Source organism: Pristis pectinata, chromosome 13 (genome assembly GCF_009764475.1).
Source record: "Pristis pectinata isolate sPriPec2 chromosome 13, sPriPec2.1.pri, whole genome shotgun sequence".
Lineage (NCBI taxonomy): Eukaryota > Metazoa > Chordata > Chondrichthyes > Rhinopristiformes > Pristidae > Pristis > Pristis pectinata.
Window position 1 is genome coordinate 52,251,182 of NC_067417.1, and position 21,384 is coordinate 52,272,565.

The 21,384-nt window shown below is 47.9% G+C and overlaps 1 protein-coding gene across 1 annotated transcript; it reads left to right on the forward strand.

The window, feature by feature from the left end:
• The first annotated feature begins 1,523 nt into the window (after nt 1–1,523).
• Nucleotides 1,524–21,230, forward strand: LOC127577535 (C-C motif chemokine 4-like). Its single transcript, XM_052028782.1, has 3 exons — nt 1,524–1,758; nt 11,471–11,555; nt 20,643–21,230. Exons 1-3 carry the CDS (start codon nt 1,689–1,691, stop codon nt 20,740–20,742), a joined length of 255 nt encoding a protein of 84 aa, XP_051884742.1. The 5' UTR covers nt 1,524–1,688; the 3' UTR covers nt 20,743–21,230.
• The last annotated feature ends 154 nt before the right edge of the window (nt 21,231–21,384 follow it).

Consider the following 21,384-nt stretch of genomic DNA (forward strand, 5'->3'; position numbering starts at 1 on the left):
GGCGTGGGTCTCTACCGGTCAGCCGTGGGAGCCCAGGACGGCGTGGGTCTCTACCGGTCAGCCGTGGGAGCCCAGGACGGCGTGGGTCTCTACCGGTCAGCCGTGGGAGCCCAGGACGGCGTGGGTCTCTACCGGTCAGCCGTGGGAGCCCAGGACGGCGTGGGTCTGTACCGGTCAGCCGTGGGAGCCCAGGACGGTGTGGGTCTGTATTGGTCAGTGGTGGTACCCAGGACAGCGTGGGTATGTACCAGTCAGCGGTAGGAGCCCAGGACAGTGTGAGTCTGTACCGGTCAGCGGTGATACCCAGGTCAGTGTGGGTCTGTACCAGTCAGTGGTGGGAGCCCAGGACAGTGTGGGTCTGTACCAGGCAGGGTGCTATGCAGGACAGTGTGGGTCTGTACCGGTCAGTGGTGGTACCCAGGTCAGTGTGGGTCTGTACCGGTCAGCGGTGGGAGCCCAGGACAGTGTGGGTCTGTACTGGTCAGTGGTGGTACCCAGGTCAGTGTGGGTCTGTACCAGTCAGCGGTGGGAGCCCAGGACGGTGTGGGTCTGTACCAGTCAGTGGTGATACCCAGGTCAGTGTGGGTCTGTATCAGTCAGCGGTGGGAGCCCAGGACAGTGTGGTCTGTATTGGTCAGTGGTGGGAGTGCAGCAGGGGCAGTCCTGACTCGAGTAGGGACCAGCACCTTGTGCGGGATCCTCCATCGCTGTCTTCCTGTGATCAGGCACAAGCAGAATATGAAGACCATCACATCCCAGTTCAACGGAGGGATGGCAGTTCCACAGGGTAACCACAGAGCAGTCAGCCTGACACAGAAACATGGAACGTCACAGCGTAGGCGGCCATTCGCCCCTCCTACCCTCCTCTGCCGCTCTGTGATCACAGACCAGCCCCCGTTCCTGCTTTCTCTCGCTGTTCCTTCATCTCTTTCCGCTCATGAACAAAATCCAACTCCTTCTGGAATACATTGAATGATTCAGATTTAACTGCTTTCTGTGGTAGGGAATCACACAGGTTCACCGCTCTCAGTCGCAAGTGGCTGAGCCCCATTCCCCAAACTGTGACCACTGGTGCTCAACATCCGACTGCATCAGAGCTATAACAGAGCAGCAACTCTTCACACGCGGTCTGTGTTCAGTGACCTCACTCACCGGGGGTGACAGGGAGGAGAGAGAACACTTACATAACGCCTTTGTGTTCCTCAGCACGTCCCAGAGACCGCGCCAATGATCCCGTGACCTGGAGGGGTGCCACCCTGGGAATTGTGTCGTCGCCAATTGTTGTCAGGCCGACTAACATTGGGTCCATCTCCACAGCAACACTGAGAGTGTGGGCAGACTCCTGGACACCGACCAACAGCGACACTGACTCGCATTCCATCCTGGGTCCCTGTGAGGCTGGCATGAACTGACATGACCAACAATGGGCATCCAGTAATCCAGCTCTATGGGTCTTGGCAGAGAATCCAGTAATTCCATTGTATCCAAGCGTGCAAGTTTCCAAATTAATTACACAGCAGGATCACACTCACATTCCAGGCACGGGTAGAAAGAAATGCCATGTCAGCCTTTCTCGTTCCCAGTCCTCTCTCCACCTCGGTATAAATAACAGAAACGTGCTCTCACATTTCTACCGACTCTCTGCTTCTGCCCCTACTGCTCACCCCGAGTGTGATTCCCAGCCAGATATGAAGGGTCACTTTGCTCTCGGACTCCTCCTCCTGGAAATGGCCTGCACACAGCCGACCGGTGCAGCAGGTAAGGACAGACGTCACCCATTCCAACATCCTGGGATTTCAAACCTACGTTCCGAAGGTCAGCTTGGTGACTGTCAGTCACACAGTGGCAGACTGTGCACACAGTGTCGGAGCAATACTACTGAGAGAGCGAGAGCGATGAATGGTCACAGTCTTTTTCCCAGGGTAGGGAAGTCTAAAACTAGAGGGCATAGATTTAAGATGAGGGAAAAGATTTAATAGGGACCTGAGGGGCAACTTTTTTCACAAACGAGGGTGGTGGGTATATGGAACGAGCTGCCACAGGAAGTGCTAGAGACAGGTACAATTACAATGTTTAAAAGACTTTTGGATAAAGTACATGGATAGGAAAGGTTTACAAAAGCCTGAAAGCACGTACCACCAGGCTCAAGGACAGCTTCTATCCTGCTGCTATAAGACTATTGAATGGTTCCCTAGTACAATATGATAGTACAATACCTCGTTATGACCTTGCACCTTATTGTCTGCCTGCACTTCCTCTGTAACTGTAACACTATTCTGCATTCTGTTATTGTCTTACCTTGCACTACCTCAATGCACTGTGTAATGAATTGATGTGTATGAACTGTATGCAAGTTTTTCACTGTATTTCAGTACATGGGACAACTATAAACTAACTCCAATTCTAATTTGGAGGGATATGGGTCAAATGAAGGCAAATGGGACTGGCTCAAATATACTGTACGTTTTCATCGGCATGGATGAATTGGGCTGAAAGGCCTGTTTCCGTGCTGTGCGAATCTATGACTAAACTATTTACAACTCCTAAAGGCATGCAGGCCAGTGGATTAACCAGCCCCTAATTAAATTGCCCCTATTGTGGAAGTGAGTTGAAGAGTCTGGAGGCAGTTGATGGGAATGTGGGAGGAATAAAATGGGATTAGTGTAAATGGGTGGTGATGGTTGGTACAGACTCAGTGGGCCGAAGGGCCTGTTTCCCTGCTGTATCCCTCCATGACTCTGTTGTGCAGAATCATTATTGGACAGTGTAAACAATTAAACTCATTGCCCTACCTTGCTTCTGATCCTCACCCTGTTGTCTGACGAACATGGCTGTGCCCTGGAAAGGTGCTCCTGGTGCTTACTCAGACACCCCTCCCACAGAACACCCACACCCTTCTCGACATTACAATCTCCCCAGAGACCCCCGGTTGGTATCTGATGAACTTCAAAGAGACCCTATTGATCAGAACTAACACTCCACAAAGATCTACCGGTGGTCAATGACACTCATCTGACTCATCTGCTGTCCTGTGAACGAAATAGTATCTGGTGTCAGTCGCTAGTCATCTCCCATCTGGCTCTCCACTATATGGCAATTCATACGTAAATCAACCTAACTCAAGACTCTCATCCATGACTACAATAACCCATCCTCCACAGGTAGTCTGGTTATCAGTACAACAGATTAATGAAGTAAATTGCATCCAGTTAAAAACAGCAACACTTCACATAGACAATATTCACTGACTGTTCCCCAAAGCCAGATGACTGGCACTGAGTGACAGTGATTGGCTGCTCCTGCTGTGGATTACAGCTTCTGGCTGAGATTCTCCACCCCATCTCTCTCACTCTGGCCCTTTTCTCTTTGGTAGCTGGTGGTTTCCTGAGCTATTTTACCTGCCATTTCACAAACACATTTGACATTTCTTCACTATTCCCTCCTTAGGAGGGAATTATTATTCACTATTCCCTCTAATTACCAAAATTCTCTGGACTCTGGGCAGGTCCCAGCAGATTCAAAGACAGGTGCTGTCACGCCACTGTTTAAAAACAGGACGTAGGCAAAAGGCAGGTAACTATAGGCCAGTTAGCTTAATGTCTGTAGTCAGGAAAATGCTTGAAGCTATCATTAAGGAAGAAATAGTGAGACATCTGGATAGAAGTGGTTCCATCAGGCAGACACAGCATGGGTTCTAGAAGGGCAGGTCCTGTTTGACAAACTTACTGGAGTTCTTTGAGGATATAATGAGCTCAGTGGATAGAGGGGAACAGGTGGATGTTATATGCTTGGATTTCCATAAGGCATTTGATAAGGCACTGCACAAAAGACTTATCCATAATGATGCATGGAGTCGGGGGTAATGTATTAGCATTGATAGAGGATTGGGATAAATGGGTGTTTCTCTGGTTGGCAATCAGTGGTGAGCGGGGTGCCGCAGGGGTCGGTGCTGGGCCTGCAACTGTTCACGATATACATTAACGATTTGGAAGAGGGGACCAAGCGTAACGTATCTAAGTTTGCTGATGACACTAAATTGAGTGGAAAAGCAAACTGTGCAAAAGATGCGGAGAGTCTGCAGAGAGATGTAGATAGGTTAGGTGAATGGCAAGGGTCTGGCAGATGTAGTAAATGTTGGTAAATGCGAGGTCATTGACTTTAGAAGGAAAAATAGAAGATCAGATTATTATTTAAATGGTGAAAGATTGCAGCATGCTGTTGTGCAGAGGGACTCGGGAGGGCTTGTGCATGAATCGCAAAAGGTTGGTTTGCAGGTGCAACAGGTTATCAGGAAAGCAAATGGTACGTTGCCCTTCACTGCTGGAGGCATTGAACTTAAGAGCGGGGAGGTTATGCTGCAACTGTACAGGATGTTGGTGAGGCTGCACCTGGAGTACTGTGTGCAGTTCTGGTCTCCTTACTTGAGGAAAGATATACTAGTTTTGGAGGCGCTGCAGAGGAGGTTCACCCAAATTCTGGAGATGAAGGGGTCAGCCTATGAGGAGAGATTGAGTCGCCTGGGACTATACTCGCTGGAATTCAGAAGAATGAGAGGGGATCTTATAGAAACATATTAAATTATGAAAGGGATAGATATGATAGAGGCAGGTAAGTTGTTTCCACTGGTAGGTGAGACTAGAACTAGGGGACACAGCCTCAGGGTTCAGGGGAACAGATTTAGGATGGAGTTGAGGAGAAACTGCTTTTCCCCGAGAGTAGTGAATCTGTGGAATTCTCTGCCCAGGGAAGCAGTGGAGGCCACCTCATTGAATATATTTAAGACACAGTTAGATAGATTTTTGCATAGTAGGGGAATTAAGGGTTATGGGGAAAAGGCAGGTAGGTGGATCTGAGTCCATGGCCAGATCAGCCATTGAATGGCGAAGCAGGCTCGACAGGCCTGATGGCCGATTCCTCCTATTTCTTATGCTCTTAAGCAGAACTGAGCTTGCTCTCTTCCTGACTGGGCTGGTCACTGGCACCTCTGAACTGTCTCACGTCCTGTCACAAACCTCTTTTGCTTCAGTGACTTGGTCCTTTGAATGTTTCAGCCCCTCCTTGGTTCTCTCTCTTAATGTCCTGCCACATCTTCCTTGTTTCAACTACTTTATTCGTGCGTTATCAATAGATGCTTTGTCTCTTACAACATAACAGCACCGTCTAAATCAGTGGCCTGGCCATTACAAACATCTGTTTCAGCACCTTCTTTAGCAATGAACATTGTTTTGCATTGATTTAACCAATCACTGTGCTTTACTTCCCTACTGTAAGCCATGTTGTGTTTGCTTTAACAACCTTTACATGGATCCATACAATTCTAAAACACTCAGACACATCAGAAACACTTCAAAATAGCCTTATAGACTTGAAACATCTACTGTTTGTCTCACCTGCTTCTTACAAATCCCTTCCTCGGGGGTGAGGCACTTTAATGCCAATCCCTCAAATTGTATTCCCGTGAGAACTATTCAGTTCCCACGTTTGTTCCTTTCCCAACGATTTCGTGCTGTAACCATAATTAATTGTGAGCCACACACAAAATGCTGGAGGAACTCAGTGGGTCAGGCAGCATCTGTGGAGGGAAATGGATACAGATGCTGCCTGACCTGCGGAGTTCCTCCAGCGTTTTGTGTGTTGCTCCAGATTCCAGCATCTGTGGTCTCTTGTGTCTCCAATAATTAATTGTGATCCTGTTTAGTGCATCAGATTCCTCAATGAACTGGTTATATCCAATAAGTATGAAACTCTTTCAACACAGGGAGGAAGTTCCATGTTTAGCTGCCTCTCCCATCACCATGTCAGGTCTCCTGTGACTGGACCAGAAATTTATAGCATTCAATAATCCCTGGCTCACGACTTTGTGGCATTCGTGCTTAACAGGAGTCACCTCGGTCAGATCCCTAACTTTACATGAGCTTTCTTCATCCTTATTATTAGGTGGTCTTGACAAATGTTTATCGGTTGCCCAGATGGTTGCCATCTGCACTGTTGGCTGCTTCATGGTACTTAATAGATCTGTGTAGCTACTGCCCCATGCAGGTCAAATGAACTCTCTCTTGTTCTCCTACAATATGTAATGTCATAGAGTATTACAGCACGGAAACAGGCCCTTCAGCCCAGCTGGTCCATGCCGACCAAGATGCCCATCTCAGCTAGTCCTATTTGCCCACATTTAGCCCATATCCCTCTAAACTTTTCCTAGCCATGTACCCGTCCAAATATCTTTTAAATGTTGTTATTGTACCCGCTTCTGCCACTTCTTCTTGCAGCTCATTCCGTATATACACCACCCTCTGCGTGAAGAAGTTGTCCATCAGCTCCTCTTTAAATCTTTCCTCTCTCACCTTAAACCTATGCCCTCTAGTTCTTGATTCCCTTTCCCCGGAAAAAAGACTGTGTGCATTCACCCTATCTATGCCCCTCATGATTTTATACACCTCCATAAGATCACCCCTCAGTCTCCTACACTCCAAAGTATAAAGTCCTAGCCTGCCCAACCTCTCCTTATAACTCAGGCCCTCAAGTCCTGGCAACATTCTTGTAAATATTCTTTATACTCTTTCCAGCTTAATGACATCTTTCCTCTAACAAGGTAACCAAAACTTTACACAATACTTCAAATGCTGCCTCACCAACTTCATGTACAACTGCAATGTGATGTCCCAACTTCTATACTCAACGCCTTGACTGAAGGCCAATGTGCCAAATGCCCTCTTCACTACCCTGCCTACCTGTGATGCCACTTTCAAGGAACTATGGACTTGTACCCCTCTGCTCTACTCCCCAGCACCCTGTGAAAATTCTACCCTGGTTTGACTTCCCAAAATACAGCACCTTGCACTTTGAATTGAATGCCATTTGCCATTCCTCAGCCCACTTACCCAGCTCATAAAGATCCCCCTGGAATGTCTGATAACCTTCTTCACTGTCTACAGTACCACCCACTTTAGTGTCATCTGAAAAAACTTACTAACCATGCCTTGCACATTCTCATCCAAATTGTTTATTGAAATGATGAATGACACAAGTCCCAGCACTGACCCCTGAGGAACACTAGTCACGGGCCTCCAGTCCAAAAAACTTCCAACATCACCCGCTGGTTCCTACCATCAAGTCAACTATGCATCCATGGAGCTCTCTCTCTGGATCCTCTACCATCTAACCTTCCAGATTAGGCTTCCATGCAGAACTTTGTCAAAGGCCTTGCTAAAGTCCATGTAGACAACGTCCATGACCCTGCCCTCTTGACTTCCCAAAACTCTTCAAAAAAAAACTCTAATGGATTTGTGAGACACAATCCCATGCACAAAGCCATTCTGGCTATCCCTAATCAGGACTTGTCTATCCAAATGCCAATAGACCCTTGTCCCTCAGAATCCTCTCCAGTAATTTACCCGCCACTGATGTCAGGCTCACTGGCCTGTAGTTTCCTGGCTTGTCCTTGCTGCTTCTTCTTCAAATAATGGCACTGTATTCACCACCCTCCCAGATCTTTACCTGTTGCTCAGGATGAAGCAAGTATCTCTGCAAGGGCCTCTGCAATTTCTTCCCTGGCTTCCCACAAGGTCTGGGGATGCACTTGTTCAGGCCCTGCGGATTTATCCACCTTAATGCACTTTAAGGCTGCTAGTACCTTGTCTTTGGTAATCCGTATGTGGCCCAGGATAACACAACTCATTTGCTGCAATTCCTTAGCTTTCATGACCTTGTCCACAGTAAAAACTGAAGAGAAATGTTCATTAAAAATCTCTCCCATTTCTTTTGGTTCCACATACAGACGGCCATGCTAATCTGTAATAAGACATATTCTCTCCCTAGCCACCCTTTTACTCTTAATATACCTGTAGAATCTCTTGGGATTTTCCTGATCCCTGCCTGCCAGATCCATCTCATGCACTCATCTTGCCCTCCTGATTTCCCTCTTAAGTGCACTCCTACACTTCTTATACTTGTTGAGGGATTTGCTTGTTCACAATTGCCTGCACCTGATGTATATCTCCCTTTTTCCAGAGCCTCAATATCTCTTATCAACCAGAGTTCCCTAAACTTGCCAGTCTTACCCTTCACCTCAGCAGGAACATGCTGCCCCTGGACTCTCGATACGACTCTTTTAAAAACCACCTATTTCCCAAACGTCCCTTTACCAGCAAACAGTCTCAGCCAATCGACCTCTGCAAGATACCGCTCAATGCCTCCAAAATTGGCCTTGTCCCAGTTGAGGACTTTAACTTGTGGACCAATCCTATCGTCCTCCATAATTATCTTAAAACTTATAGAATTATGGTCACTGGACCCAAAGCGCTCCCTGACTGACACTTCAGTCACTTTCCCTACCTCGTTCCCTCAGAGATCCAGCGTTGCGTCCTCTCTAGCAGGACCTGCTATATATTGATTAAGGAACTTCCTTGGACACATTTAACAAATTCACCCTGTCCAAGCCCTTTGCACTATGGGTGGCCCAGCCAATATTAGGGAAGTTAAAATCTCTCACTAATACTGTCCTATTATTCTTACAGATATAGCCATAGATCACTACAGCACAGAAACAGGCCCTTTGGCCCAATTAGTTCACATTGACCTGATCTTCTGCCTAGTCCCATCCACCTGCACCCAGACCATATCCCTCCAAACCTCTCCCATCCATGTACCTATCCCATGCATGTACCTATCAAACTTCTCTTAAATGTTACAATTGAACCTGCATCCACCATTCCGCTGGCAGCTCGTTCCACACTCACACCCCCCTCTGAGTGAAGTAGTTCCCCCTCAGATTCCCCTTATATATTTCACCTTTCACTCAACCTGAGGGGAAAAAACATGCATGCATTCCTCGTCTATACCCCACATCATTTTGTACACCTCTATAAGATCTCCCTTCATTCTCCTGTGCTCCAGGGAATGAAGTCCTAACCTATTCAACCTTTCCCTATAACTCAGGTCCTCAAGTCCCGGCAACATCCGTGTAAATTTTCTCTGCACTCTGCAAGCTTATTGATATCCTTCCTGTAGGTAGGTGAGCAGGACTGCGCACAACGCTCTCAGTTTGGCCTCACCAATGTCTTGTACAACTTCAACATAACATCCCAACTCCTGCACTCAATGCCCTCATTTATGAAGGTCAATGTACCGAAAGCTCTCTTTACGACCCTATCCATCTGTGACACCACTTTCAAGGAACTATGGATCTGTATTCCCAGGTCCCATTGTTCTACCGCACACCTCAGAGCCCTACCATTCACTGTGTAAGCCTTACCCTGGTTTGTCCTCCCAAAGTGCATCACTTGTCTGCATTAAATTCCATCTGCCATTTTCCAGCCCATTTTCCATCTGGTCAAGGTCACGCTGCAAGCTTTGATAGCCTTCCTCGCTGTCCACGACGCCCCCAGTCTTGGTGTCATCTGCAAATTTGTTGATCCAGTTTACCACATTATCATCTAAATCATTAATATAGATGATAAACAACAACGGGCCCAGCACCGATCCCTGCAGCACACCACTAGTCACAGGCCTCCAGTCAGAGAGACAACCATCTACTACCACTCTCTGGCTTCTCCCGCTAAGCCAACGTTGAATCCAATTGACTACTTCATCCTGAATGCCAAGCGACTTAACCTGCAGGAGCAGCCTCCCATGCGGGACTTTGTCAAAGGTCTTGCTAAAGTCAATGTAGACAAGGTCCACTGCCTTTCCCTCATCGACCTTCTTGGTAACCTCTACATATCTGAAATCTTCCTACATATCTGCTCCTCTAACTCCCACTGACTATTGGGGGACCTGCAATACAATCCCATCAGAGTGATCATCCCCTTCTCGTCTCTAAGCTCTACCCATATGGCCTTATTGGATGATCCCTCAAGAATATCCTCTCTAAGGACCATTGTTATGACCTCGCTCATCAAAAAGGCAACTCCCCCCTTCTCTTACCTGCACCTATCACACCTGTACATCTGTATCCTGGAACATTGAGCTGCCAGTCCTGCCCTTCTTTCAGCAGTGTTCCTGTTATGGCGATAACATCCCAGCCCCCAGAGCCAATCACTGGGGGAGGGGTTGGACATTTCTGGATCACCTGCTTCTTCCTTCATCGCTGTACGTATGCAGACAATGAAAGTGCTTCGGGCCAAAATGGATACACAAGTTTCTTTTGTTCCTTTTCAAACATTTCCACCAAAAAGTCAATCATAAGCAGAAAAAACAGGAGCAGGAGAATTTGCTGCACAGGCCTGCTCTGCCTTTGGTGGGGAGGGAGGTGCAGCAGGTTGGGATCAGGGGAGAATGCCATTGGTGCTGTGGATGTGGGATGAGAGGGTGGATGCGGAGAAGAGGAAAGCAGTGCAGAGAGGAGGAAGGGAACTCCATGGGACCAGAGCAAAATGGCCACCCAGGACAGTCCTGCAGGAGGATCTCAGTGAGACAGATAGGAGGAGGCTGTGGGTGGTAGGTAATGAATTTCCACTGAGCCTCTCGGGGCATGCAGTCACTTGACAACAGAAGGTCATGAAACAGTTCAGGTGGCTCAGCAGGCAGATCATCATTTCAATCGAAGCACTGACACAAACCCCATTGAGAAACGTGGCCTTTGTGGCCCTCCACTGCTTCCTTGTACATGGACTCAAGACCTCACAGCTTGGTACCGCAACTGCTCTGCCCAGGACTGCAAAAAACTGCAGAGAGTTGTAGACACAGCCCAACGCATCACGGAAACCAGCCTCCCCTCCATGGACTCTCTCCATATCTCTCGCTGCCTTGGTGAAGCAGCCAGCGTAATCAAACATCACACCCACCCGGCTCATTCTCTCTTCTCCCCTCTCCCATCAGGTAGAAGATACAGGAGCCTGAGGGCACGTACCACCAGGCTCAAGGACAGCTTCTACCCCACTGTGATAAGACTATTGAACGGTTCCCTTATATGATGAGATGGATTCTTAACCTCACAATCTACCTTGTTATGATCTTGCATCTTATTGTCTACCTGCAATGCACTTCCCTGTGGCTGTGACACTTTACATTCTGTTATTGTTTTTACCCTGTACTACCTCAATGCACTATGTAATGAACTGACCTGTATGATCCATATGTAAGACAAGTTTTTCACTGTACCTCAGTACAAGTGACAATAATAAACCAATACCAAACAGTTCCCCCTCCCTCAGTCTGAACCTGCTCTCCCATGGAACTGGAGTGGTGAAGGATCACCCACTTGAAAGGTTGGCTGTGGTTTCTACATAGATACTGCCTAAGCTGTGGAGTATTTCCGGCCCTTTCACCTGGGGTCGGCCCAGAGGGGCAGCTCTCCAGCAGAACCGAGGTACACAGGCCAATGAAATTACTGACTGTGACCAGCCTGTCGTGAGGACAGACTGAAAGACTGTGGGTCTATTGAGAGCTGACTAGTGGTGGTAAAACTGCAGATACTTTACCAGTGGTTTCAAGCTGATGGGAAGATGATGCTATTCTCTTTTACCCACAGTGATTCCAAATGTTCCTTTCCTGCCAAAGGAAAGACTCACTGATCAGCCAGAAGTGGAACTGGATTGCACCCCACCCAGTACACTGTAAGTACACAGCAATGGGGCAGTGGTAACCTTTATGATAGCCCAAGAGGTACACAACCTCAGTCAATCAAATGGCATGGTTACTTGCACATACTCGACTAAGTGTGAGGTGTTTTGGAAAGACAATATAAGGTAGAACTTTCAGTGAACGGCAGGGCCCCAGAGAGTGTTGTAGGACAGGGCGACCTAGGAGTACAGTACATGGTTCACTGAAAGTGGCGGTGCAGGTAGACAGAGTGGTGAAGGCGGCTTTTGGCACACTGGCCTTCATTGGTCAGGGCATTGAGTATGGGAGTTGGGATGTTATGTTGCAGTTGTACAAGGCGTTGCTGAGGCCACATTTGGAATATTGTGTTCAGTTTTGGTCACCCTGCTATAAGAAAGATTCCAGAGGAGATTAATGCAAATGTTATCAGAACTCAAGGGACTGAGATATGGGGAGAGGTTGAGCAGGTTGGGACTATTTTCATTGGAGCATAGGAGACTGGGGGGTGGTCTCATAGAGGTGCATAAAATTAGGAGGGCGAATGCACACAGTTTTTTTCCCAGGGTTAGGGAATCAAGAACCGGGGGTAAGGTTTAAGTTGAGGGGGGGGGGGGGATTTAATAGGAACCTGAGGGGCAACGTTTTCACCCACAGAGTGATGGGTACCTGGAACGAGCTGCCAGAGGAAGTGGTTGGTGTAGGTACAATAACAACATTTAAAAGGTACTTGGACAGGTACATGGATAGGAAGGGTTTAGAGGGATATGGGCCAAACATAAACAAATGGGATTAGCTTAGATGGGAATCTTGGTCAGCATGGACCAGTTGGCCTGAGGGGCCTGTTTCTGTGCTGTGTGACTCTATGACTATGCACCACAGCTGTGCCAGGCCACTCAGTCCTTCAAACCCCAACTAGCAACCAAAGGGTCATCAGTCAATACATCCCAGTGGTTCAGAAACACAACACTGCAGACGGTGGGGAAGTAAAGAGAAAATGCTCAGCAGGTCAGGCAGCATCTGTGGAGAGGGGCACATGGGGAACAGTTCAGGCCAATGATCTTTGACGTAAAAGTGAGAGATGTAGGCAGTGGTGCAGCCCTTTGCCAGCAGTCCATTACCCCTGGAGCTATCCTGGCTCCTATTCCTGCCAGCTTCCCCCCATTCTCCCAGTGTGTCTCCAAACAATGGGTGCAGTTTAGGGCTGGTAAATTACTGAAGGAGCAGCCAAAGTTCGAGGCCATTGATCCAGAGAGACTAACTCAAATCCCACTCTGGCAGCCGGGGAACTTAAATTCAAGTAATTAAATAAACCTGGAACTTAACAAAATGAACCAGGCTCCATGAGGGAGCAGGACACAAGCAGATGATCTTGAAAAAGCAACTGATTCAACAACGACCTGCTGGGAGGAAATCTACTGCCCGTATCCAGTCCAGCTCCAGAGGCTCCGTACTATTTTATCATGGGAATTTTACACATTGATACAACTCAAACAGTCATCAAGTCCCGAGGCTACGAAAATGGGCCCTTTAGCACAACTAGTCCCTGCCAACCAAGATTCCCATCTAAGCTAGTTTGCCCTCGGTTGGCCATATCCCTCTAAACCTTTCCTATCGATATCCACGTACCTGTCCAAGTACCTTTTAAGTACCTGCCTCTACCACGTCAATCCATATACTGACCACTCTCTGGGTGAAAAAGTTGCCCAAGTTCCTATTAAATCTCTCCCCTCTCAACTTAAACCTATGCCTGTGCTAGTTCTTGATTCCCCAACACTGCGAAGAAGACTATGCGCATTCATCCTATCTGTGCCCCTCATGCTTTTATCCACCTCTATAAGATCACTCACCAGTCTCCTGAAAAAAGTCCCAACCTGCTCAACCTCTCTCCATAACTCAGTCTCGAGTCCCGGCAATATGTTTGCAAATCTCTCCAGCTTAATGGCATCTTTCACATTGCAGGTTGACCAAACCTGAACACAATATTCCAAATGTGGCATCACCAATGTCTTGTACAACTGCAACATAATGTCCCAACTTCTATACTCAGTGCCCTGACTGATGAAAGCCAGTATGCCAAAAGCCTACTTCACCACCCTGTCTACCTGTGATGCCACCTTCAGGGAACCATGTACTTGTATTTCTAGGTCCCTCTGTTCTACAACACTCCCCAGGGCACTGCCATTCACTGTGTAAAAGTCCTACCCTCATTTGTCTTCCCAAAGTGCAACACCTCGCACTTATCTGAATTAAACTCCATTTGCCAATCCTCAGCCCACTTCCCCAGCTGATTGAGAGCCCTCTGTAGATCCTGATAACCATCTTCACTGTCAACGACACCACCCATTCTAGTACCATCTGCAAACTTACTGACCATGCCTTGAACATTCTCATCCAAGTCATTGATACAGATGACAAAATGCTATGGGCCTAGTACTGACTCCTGGGGAACTCCAAAAGTCAAGGGCCTCCAGTCCGAAAAACAACCTTCCACCATCACCCTCTGCTTCCTACCATCGAGCCAATTGTGCATCCAATTAGCCAGCTCTCCCTGGATCCATGCGATCCAACTTTCCATTGCAGCCTACCATGCAGAACCTTATCAAAGGCTTTACTGAAGTCCATATAGACTGTATCTACTTCCCTGTCCTCATTGATCTTCTTCATTACTTCTTCAAAAAACTCAATCTAATTTGTGAGACATGACCTCCCACACACAAAGCCATGCTGACTATCCCTAATCAAGCCCTGTCTTTCCAAATGTTTGTATAACTTATCCCTCAGAATCTCCTCTGGTAACTTACCTACCACAGATGTTAGACTTGCTGTTCTATAGTTCCCAGGTTTTTCTTTGCAGCTCTTCTTAAGACACAACATTTGTCACCCTCCGGTCTTCTGGCATTTCACTTGTGGCTAACGACGATACATCTATCTCAGCTAGGGCTCCCGCAATTTCTTTTCCAGCCTCCGACAGTGTTCTTGAACACACCTTATCAGGGTCTGAAGATTTACCTACCTTAATGCATTTTAAGACATCCAGTACCTCCTCTGCTGTAATACGGACTATACCCAAGATCTCCACATTAACAATCTCAAGGACCGAACATAAAAGCCAAGGAAAAATATTCATTGAGGACCTCGCCCATCTCCTGCGGCTCCACAAAGATGTCCACTTTGGTCTTTGAGTGGGCCCTATTCTTTCTCTAGCTACTCTTTTTCCCTCAATTATAAAATCTCTTTGAATTCTCCTTAATCTTCACTGCCAAAGCTATCTCATGCCCCTTTTTGCCTTTCTGATTTCTTTCTTGAGTACACTCCTGCATCCACTATCCTCCTCCAGGGATTCACCTGATCCCAGCTGCCTGTACCTGACCCATGCCTTGCTTTTCCTAACCAAAGCCTCAATACCCTCATCATCCAGGGTTCCCTACTCCTACCAGCCTTGCCCTTTCCTCTAACAGGAACATGCCGAGCTTGATATCTCACTTTTGAAAGCCTCCCACTTGCCTGTGGTCTCTTTGCCTGCAAACAACCTACTCCAATCAGCTTCTGCAAGTTCCTGTCTAACACCATCAAAATTTGCCTTCCCCCAATTTAGAACTTGATCCTGTTGACCAGTCTGTCCCTTTCCATAACTAATTTAAAATTAATAGAATTATAGTCACTGGTCCCAAAGTGCTCCCCCACTGTCACCTCAGTCACTTGTCCTGCCCTATTACCCAAGAATAGGTCAAAGCTTTGCCCTCTCCCGAGAAGTGCCTTCTATATATTGCCTGAGGAAACTTTGAACATACTTAAATTCCACGCCATCTAAGCCCTTAGTGCTATGGCAGGTCCCAGTCTACGTCAGGAAAGTTAAAATCACCTACTGTGATAACCCTATTATTCTTGCAACTTCTTGCAGTCCCAGTGCATATTTATTCCTCTAATTCCCGTTGACTATCAGGGGGTCTATCGTACAATCCCAGCAAGGTGACCATCCCCTTCCTAGTTTTCCGCTCCACCCATAAAGCTTCACCGGACGAGGCCTCAGTAATTTCATCTCGGACTACTGCTGTGATGTTCGCCTTAAGCTGAAATGCAACTCTCCCTCCTCTCTCTCCTCCACATCTATCCCACCATAGCACCTGTACCCTAGAACACTGAGCTGCCAGCCCTGTCCCTCCCTGAGCCACGTTTCTGTAATGGCTGTAATATCCCAGTCCCACGTAGCTATCCATGCCCTGAGTTTATCCTCCCTACCTGTCAGGCACCCTGCATTGAAATAAATACAATTTAATCCAACAGTCTTTCCTCGCTCCCTGCCATGTTGTTGCCTGTCTTGTTTACTGATCTTACTGGCATTGAATTCTGTCTCTACTTCCAGCCTCCCATCTGCTTTGGATCCCATCCCGCTGCCAGACTAGTTTAAGCCCTCCCAAGTAGCACTAACAAATCTGCCCGCCAGGATATTGGTTCCACATCCCCCCCCCCCCCCCAGTTCAGGTGCAACCCATTCCTCTTGTACAGGTCACCTCTGCCCCGGAAGAGATCCTAATAGTCCAAAAAAAACTGAGACCCTGCCCCCTGCACCAACTCTTCAGCCATGCATTCATCTGCCCAACCTCCTATTCTTACCCTTACTAGCTCAGGGCACAGGGAGTAACTCACAGATTACTACCCATGAGGTCCTGTTATTTCAACTTCTTTCCTAACTCCGTATACTCACTGTGCAGGACCTCATTCCTTTCTCTATGTCATTTGCGCCAACGTGCACAATGACTTCTGGCTGCTCACTCTCCCCCTTGAGAATGTTCTGCAGCTGCTCCGAGACTTCCTAGACCCTGCAACCAGAAGGGCAACACACCATTCCAGAGGGCCCCTTTGTGACCACAGAATCTCCTGTCCACCCCCCTATCGAGTCCCCTATCACTACAGTTCCTTCTGCCTTCACCCTTCCCTGCTGAGCCTCAGAGCCAGTTCTGGTGCTACAGACCTACCTGCTGCTTTCTCCTGAATGGTCATTACACCCCCCCCCCCCCCCAACAAAACGGTATACTTGTTTTCAAGAGGAATGGCCACAGGGGAGTCTTGCACCCCATCTACTTTTCCTGGTGGTCACCCAACTACCTGCACCTTAGGTGCAACCACCTCACTGAAACTCTTATCTATGATGCTCTCAGCATCCCAGATGATCCCAAGTGCATTCAGCTCCAACTCCAGCTCCTTAATGCAGTCAGCTTGGAGCTGTAGCTGGATAGACTTTCTGCATGTGTAGTCCTCAATGTCACTGGAAGTCTCCCTGATCTCCCACATCCTGCAGGACGAGCATACTGCTGCCCAAACTGACATCCACATGCACCGAGTGTGAAGATTAAGGTTGAAAGTCCTTACCTACGTTGAGCTTCTCTTACCTCTGCTCGGCCTCCTCGCTGAAGCCTCATAGCCAAACTCTCACCACTGTGACCTCAAACACTCACTGACAAAGCCTCACCAATGTGATCTCAAACACTGTGCTTCATACTCAAATACAGCCACTATCAACCGTATTTGACCATGGGAGACGTCACAACTGAGCTTGGCTCCCACGGTCCATTAATTTGGAACGCCGTGGTATCCCAGCTGATGATCGTTCAGACAACATGAACTAAGAATCAGGGAAACTATCCCTGCATTTGTATAGCATGGTGCTGCATCTACAGCTGTGTGTGCTATCACAGTGTGGCACCAGTGTTTTCTGTCGGTGGGACACTGGCCCACGTGCTCTGCAGACACTCTGAACTTGCCAGTGTCCAATGGGGAGCACTGGTGTCAGACTGGCCAGTGCAAAACACATCAAGGTCCCCTTGAAGAACATTAAGGTGGATAAGTCCCCAGGGCCTGATGGGATATACCCCAGGTTATTGAGAGAGGCAAGAGCTGAGATTGCTGGGGCTTTGACCAAGATTTCCGTGTCCTCTCTAGTCACAGATAAGGTCCCAGAGGACTGGTGAGTAGCTAATGTTGTTCCATTGTTCAAGAAGGGAAATAGGGATAATTCTGGAAACTATAGACCAATGAGTCTACGTCATTGGAAAGGATTCTTACGGATAGGATTTATGACCGTGTGGAAAACCATGGCCTAATTAGGGACAGTCAGCATGGCTTTGTGCGGGGCACGTCATTTCTTACTAACTTAACTGAGTTTTTCAAGGAGGTGTGAAGGTGATTGACGAAGGTAGAACCGGGGGTATTGCCTATTTGGATTTTAGTAAGGCATTTGACATGGCACTCATGGGACACTGATCCAAAAGATTAAGTGACTTGGCCGTTTGGATTCAGAATTGGCTTGCCCAGGGAAGACAGAGGGTAGTGGTCAATGGGACTTATTCTGGCTGGAGGTCTGTGACCAGTGGTGTTCTACAGGGATCAGAAGTGGAGCCTCTGTTGTTTGTGATATATATCAATATATATCAACGACTTGGATGAAAACATGGGTGGGTTGTGTTAGTAAGTTCACAGACAATACACAGATTGGTGGCATTGTGGATAGTGGAGAAGATTGCCAAAGGATACAGAGGGTTACAGATCAGTTGCAGATATGGGTGGAGAAATGGCAGATGGAGTTCAATCTGGCCAAGTGTGAGGTGTTGCACTTTGGGAGATCTAATAGAACAATACAGCACAATACAGGCCCTTTGGCCCACCATCTTCTGCCGACCTTTAAACCACCTTTAGACTATCTAACCTCTTCCTCCCACATATCCCCCTATTTTAAATTCCTCCATATGCTTATCTAACAATCTCTTGAACTTGACCAATGTATCAGCCTCCACCACTACCCCAGGCAGCACATTCTATGCACCAACCACTCTCTGGATGAAAAACCTTCTTCTGATATCTCCCTTGAACTTCCCACCCATTACTTTAAAGCCATGCCCTCTTGTATTGAGCATTGGTGCCCTGGGAAAGAGGCGCTGGCGTCCACTCTATCTATTCCTCTTAATATTTTGTATACCTCTAGCAAGTCTCCTCTTATCTTCCTTCTCTCCAAAGAGTAAAGCCACAGCTCCCTTAGTCTCTCCTCATACTCCATTCTCTCCAATCCAGGCAACATCCTGGTAAATCTCCTCTGCACCTTTTCCAACACCTCCACATCCTTCCTATAATGAGGCGACCAGAACTGGACAAAGTACTCCAAGTGTGGTCTAACCAGAGTTTTGTATCATTACCTCGTGGCTCTTAAACTCGATCCCACGACTTATGAAAGCTAACACCCCATAAGCTTTCTTAACTACCCTATCCACCTGTGAGGCAACTTTCAGTGATCTGTGGATATGAACCCCCAGATCCCCCTGCTCCTCCACACTGCCCAGAATCCTGCCATTTACCTTGTACTCCGCCTTGGAGTTTGTCCTTCCAAAGCGTACCACCTCACACTTCTGCGGATTGAGCTCCATCTGCAACTTCTCAGCCCAGCCCTGCATCCTATCAATATCCCTCTGTAAGCTTTGACAGCCCTCCACACTATCCACAACACCACCGATCTTTATGTCGTCTGCAAACTTGCTAACCCACCCTTCTACCTCCTCATCCAAGTCACTAATAAATATCACGAAAGGTAGAGGTCCCAGAACCGATCCTTGTGGGACACCACTAGTCACAGCCCTCCAATCCCAATGCACTCCCTCCACCACAACCCTCTGCTTTCTACAGGCAAGCCAATTCTGAATCCACATGGCCAAGCCTCCCTGGATCCCTTGCCCTCTGACCTTCTGAAGAAGCCTAGCATGTGGAACCTTGTCAAACGCCTTACTAAAATCCATGTAGACCACATCTACTGCACTACCCTCATCAATCTTCCTGGTCACCTCCTCAAAGAACCCTATCAGGCTTGAGAGGCAAGATCTTCCCTTCACAAAGCCATGCTGGCTGTCCCTAATCAGTCCATGATTCTCTAAATGCTCATAGATCCTATCTCTTAGAATCCTTTCTAACAGCTTACCCACCACAGACATAAGGCTCACTGGTCTGTAATTCCCTGGACAATCCCTACTACCTTTTTTGAATAAGGGGACAACATTTGCCACCCTCCAATCCTCTGGTACCATTCCCGTGGACAACGATCCTCACTAACAGTTCAGCAATCTCCTCCCTCGCCTCGTGCTCATAGATCCTATCTCTCAGAATCCTTTCCAACAGCTTGCCCACCACAGACGTTAGGCTCACTGGTCTGTAATGTAAGGAGACAGTACACTGTTAATGGCAAGACCCTTAACAGTGTTGGTGTACAGAGGGATCTTGGTGTCCAAGTCCATAGCTCCCTGAAAGTGGCTGCACAGGTTGATACGGTGGTAAAAAAGGTGTATGGCCTGCTTGCCTTCACTAGTCCAGGCATTGAGTTAAAGAGTCAGGAAGTGATGTTGCAGCTTTATAAAACTCTGGTTCAGCTGCATCTGGAACATAGCATTAAGTTCTGGTCGCCCTGCTATAGGAAGGATGTGGAGGCCTTGGAGAGGGTGCAGAAGAGGATGCTGCCTGGATTAGAGGGCATGAGCTATAAGGAGAGTTTGGACAAACTTGGGTTGTTTTCTCTGGAGCAGTGGAGGCTGAGGGGAGACCTGATAGAGGTTTATAAGATTATGAGAAGTGTGGATATAGTAGACAGCCCATATCTTTTTCGCTGGGTCGAAATGTCTAATACTAGAGGGCATACATTTAAAGTGAGGGGGTAAGTTCAAAGGAGATATGCGAGGCAAGTTTTTTTTAAAGAGAGAGTGGTGGGTGCCTGGAACGTGCTGCCGGGGATGGTGGTGGAGGCAGATGCGACGAAGGTGTTTAAGAGGCTCGCAGGTAGGTATGTGACTGTGCCAAAAATGGAAGGATATGGACCTTGTGTAAGCAGCGGGGATTAGTTTAATTGGGCGTTTAATTACTAATTTAATTAGTTCAGCACAACATGGTGGGCTGAAGGTCCTGTTCCCGTGCTGTACTGTTCTATGTCCTGTGTTCCCTGCTGCAGAGTTTTCAGGAGGTGGGCACATAGTGCAATGACCGAGTTGTTGATGACGATCCAGCGGAAACTGTAGCCATGTGTACCTGGCTCGTCACCTCGCCACACACTGACCTCACTATTCTCTGCACAGGTTCAAGACGAAGGGGGGCGTGGAGATCTGTGTGCACCCCACCGAGTCATGGATGCAGAAAGCACTGGACATGCTGAAGAAACACTTTCAGCAGGGTTAGATCAGCAGAGCACAGTGGAGCCTTTCAGAGCCCAGTAACAGAGGCGATGCATCAAGCACAACACGCTGCCGGGGCAACACGAGCTGGCTGCTACCTCACTCAACTTGCAGTTATCCTCCGCTTCCCTCTGATTCCTGGATCAGTGCACTGCCAGCCCTGGCCCTCTTTCCTTGGGGATGTGGTTTGCCCTGTTCTCAATCCACCTACGTCCCTGCTGCTTCCTGTGATGCTCAGAGCAATTGCTCCCATGGAAGGAGAACGGGCAGTGAGCCAGATCCATAACCCAGAACACCAGAATAACACTGTGGATAATAAATGTAGCTGTGCACACCTCTGTGGCTCGTGTGGCTCGATGTTCCTCACTGAATCACCTCACATACAGGACAGGCACAACCTTCCCCATCACCGACCAACTCCATCTCCTGGTAACTCTGAGGATCACATTACAACGTGCTGTTCACTCCACCCCATCGTCCAGGCAGGACCCTGGCCTCAGCACCCACCAGTTCACCTCCACTGGATGCTTGGAATCCTTGCTCGCAGTGGAACTTGATCCGTGCCAACGTTAACACAGCCCTAACCCACACTGGCCATGGTCTCCTCTCTCAGAGACAGTGCTGTGCTCCCAGCACTTCACAAAGG

Bases quoted from the DNA above. Each gene is read 5' to 3' on its own strand.
- LOC127577535 (XM_052028782.1), top strand. From the start codon at position 1,689: ATGAAGGGTCACTTTGCTCTCGGACTCCTCCTCCTGGAAATGGCCTGC. The intron at 1,759-11,470 runs GTAAGGACAGAC...TTTTACCCACAG, and splicing joins ACAGCCGACCGGTGCAGCAG to TGATTCCAAATGTTCCTTTC. The intron at 11,556-20,642 runs GTAAGTACACAG...TTCTCTGCACAG, and splicing joins TGCACCCCACCCAGTACACT to GTTCAAGACGAAGGGGGGCG.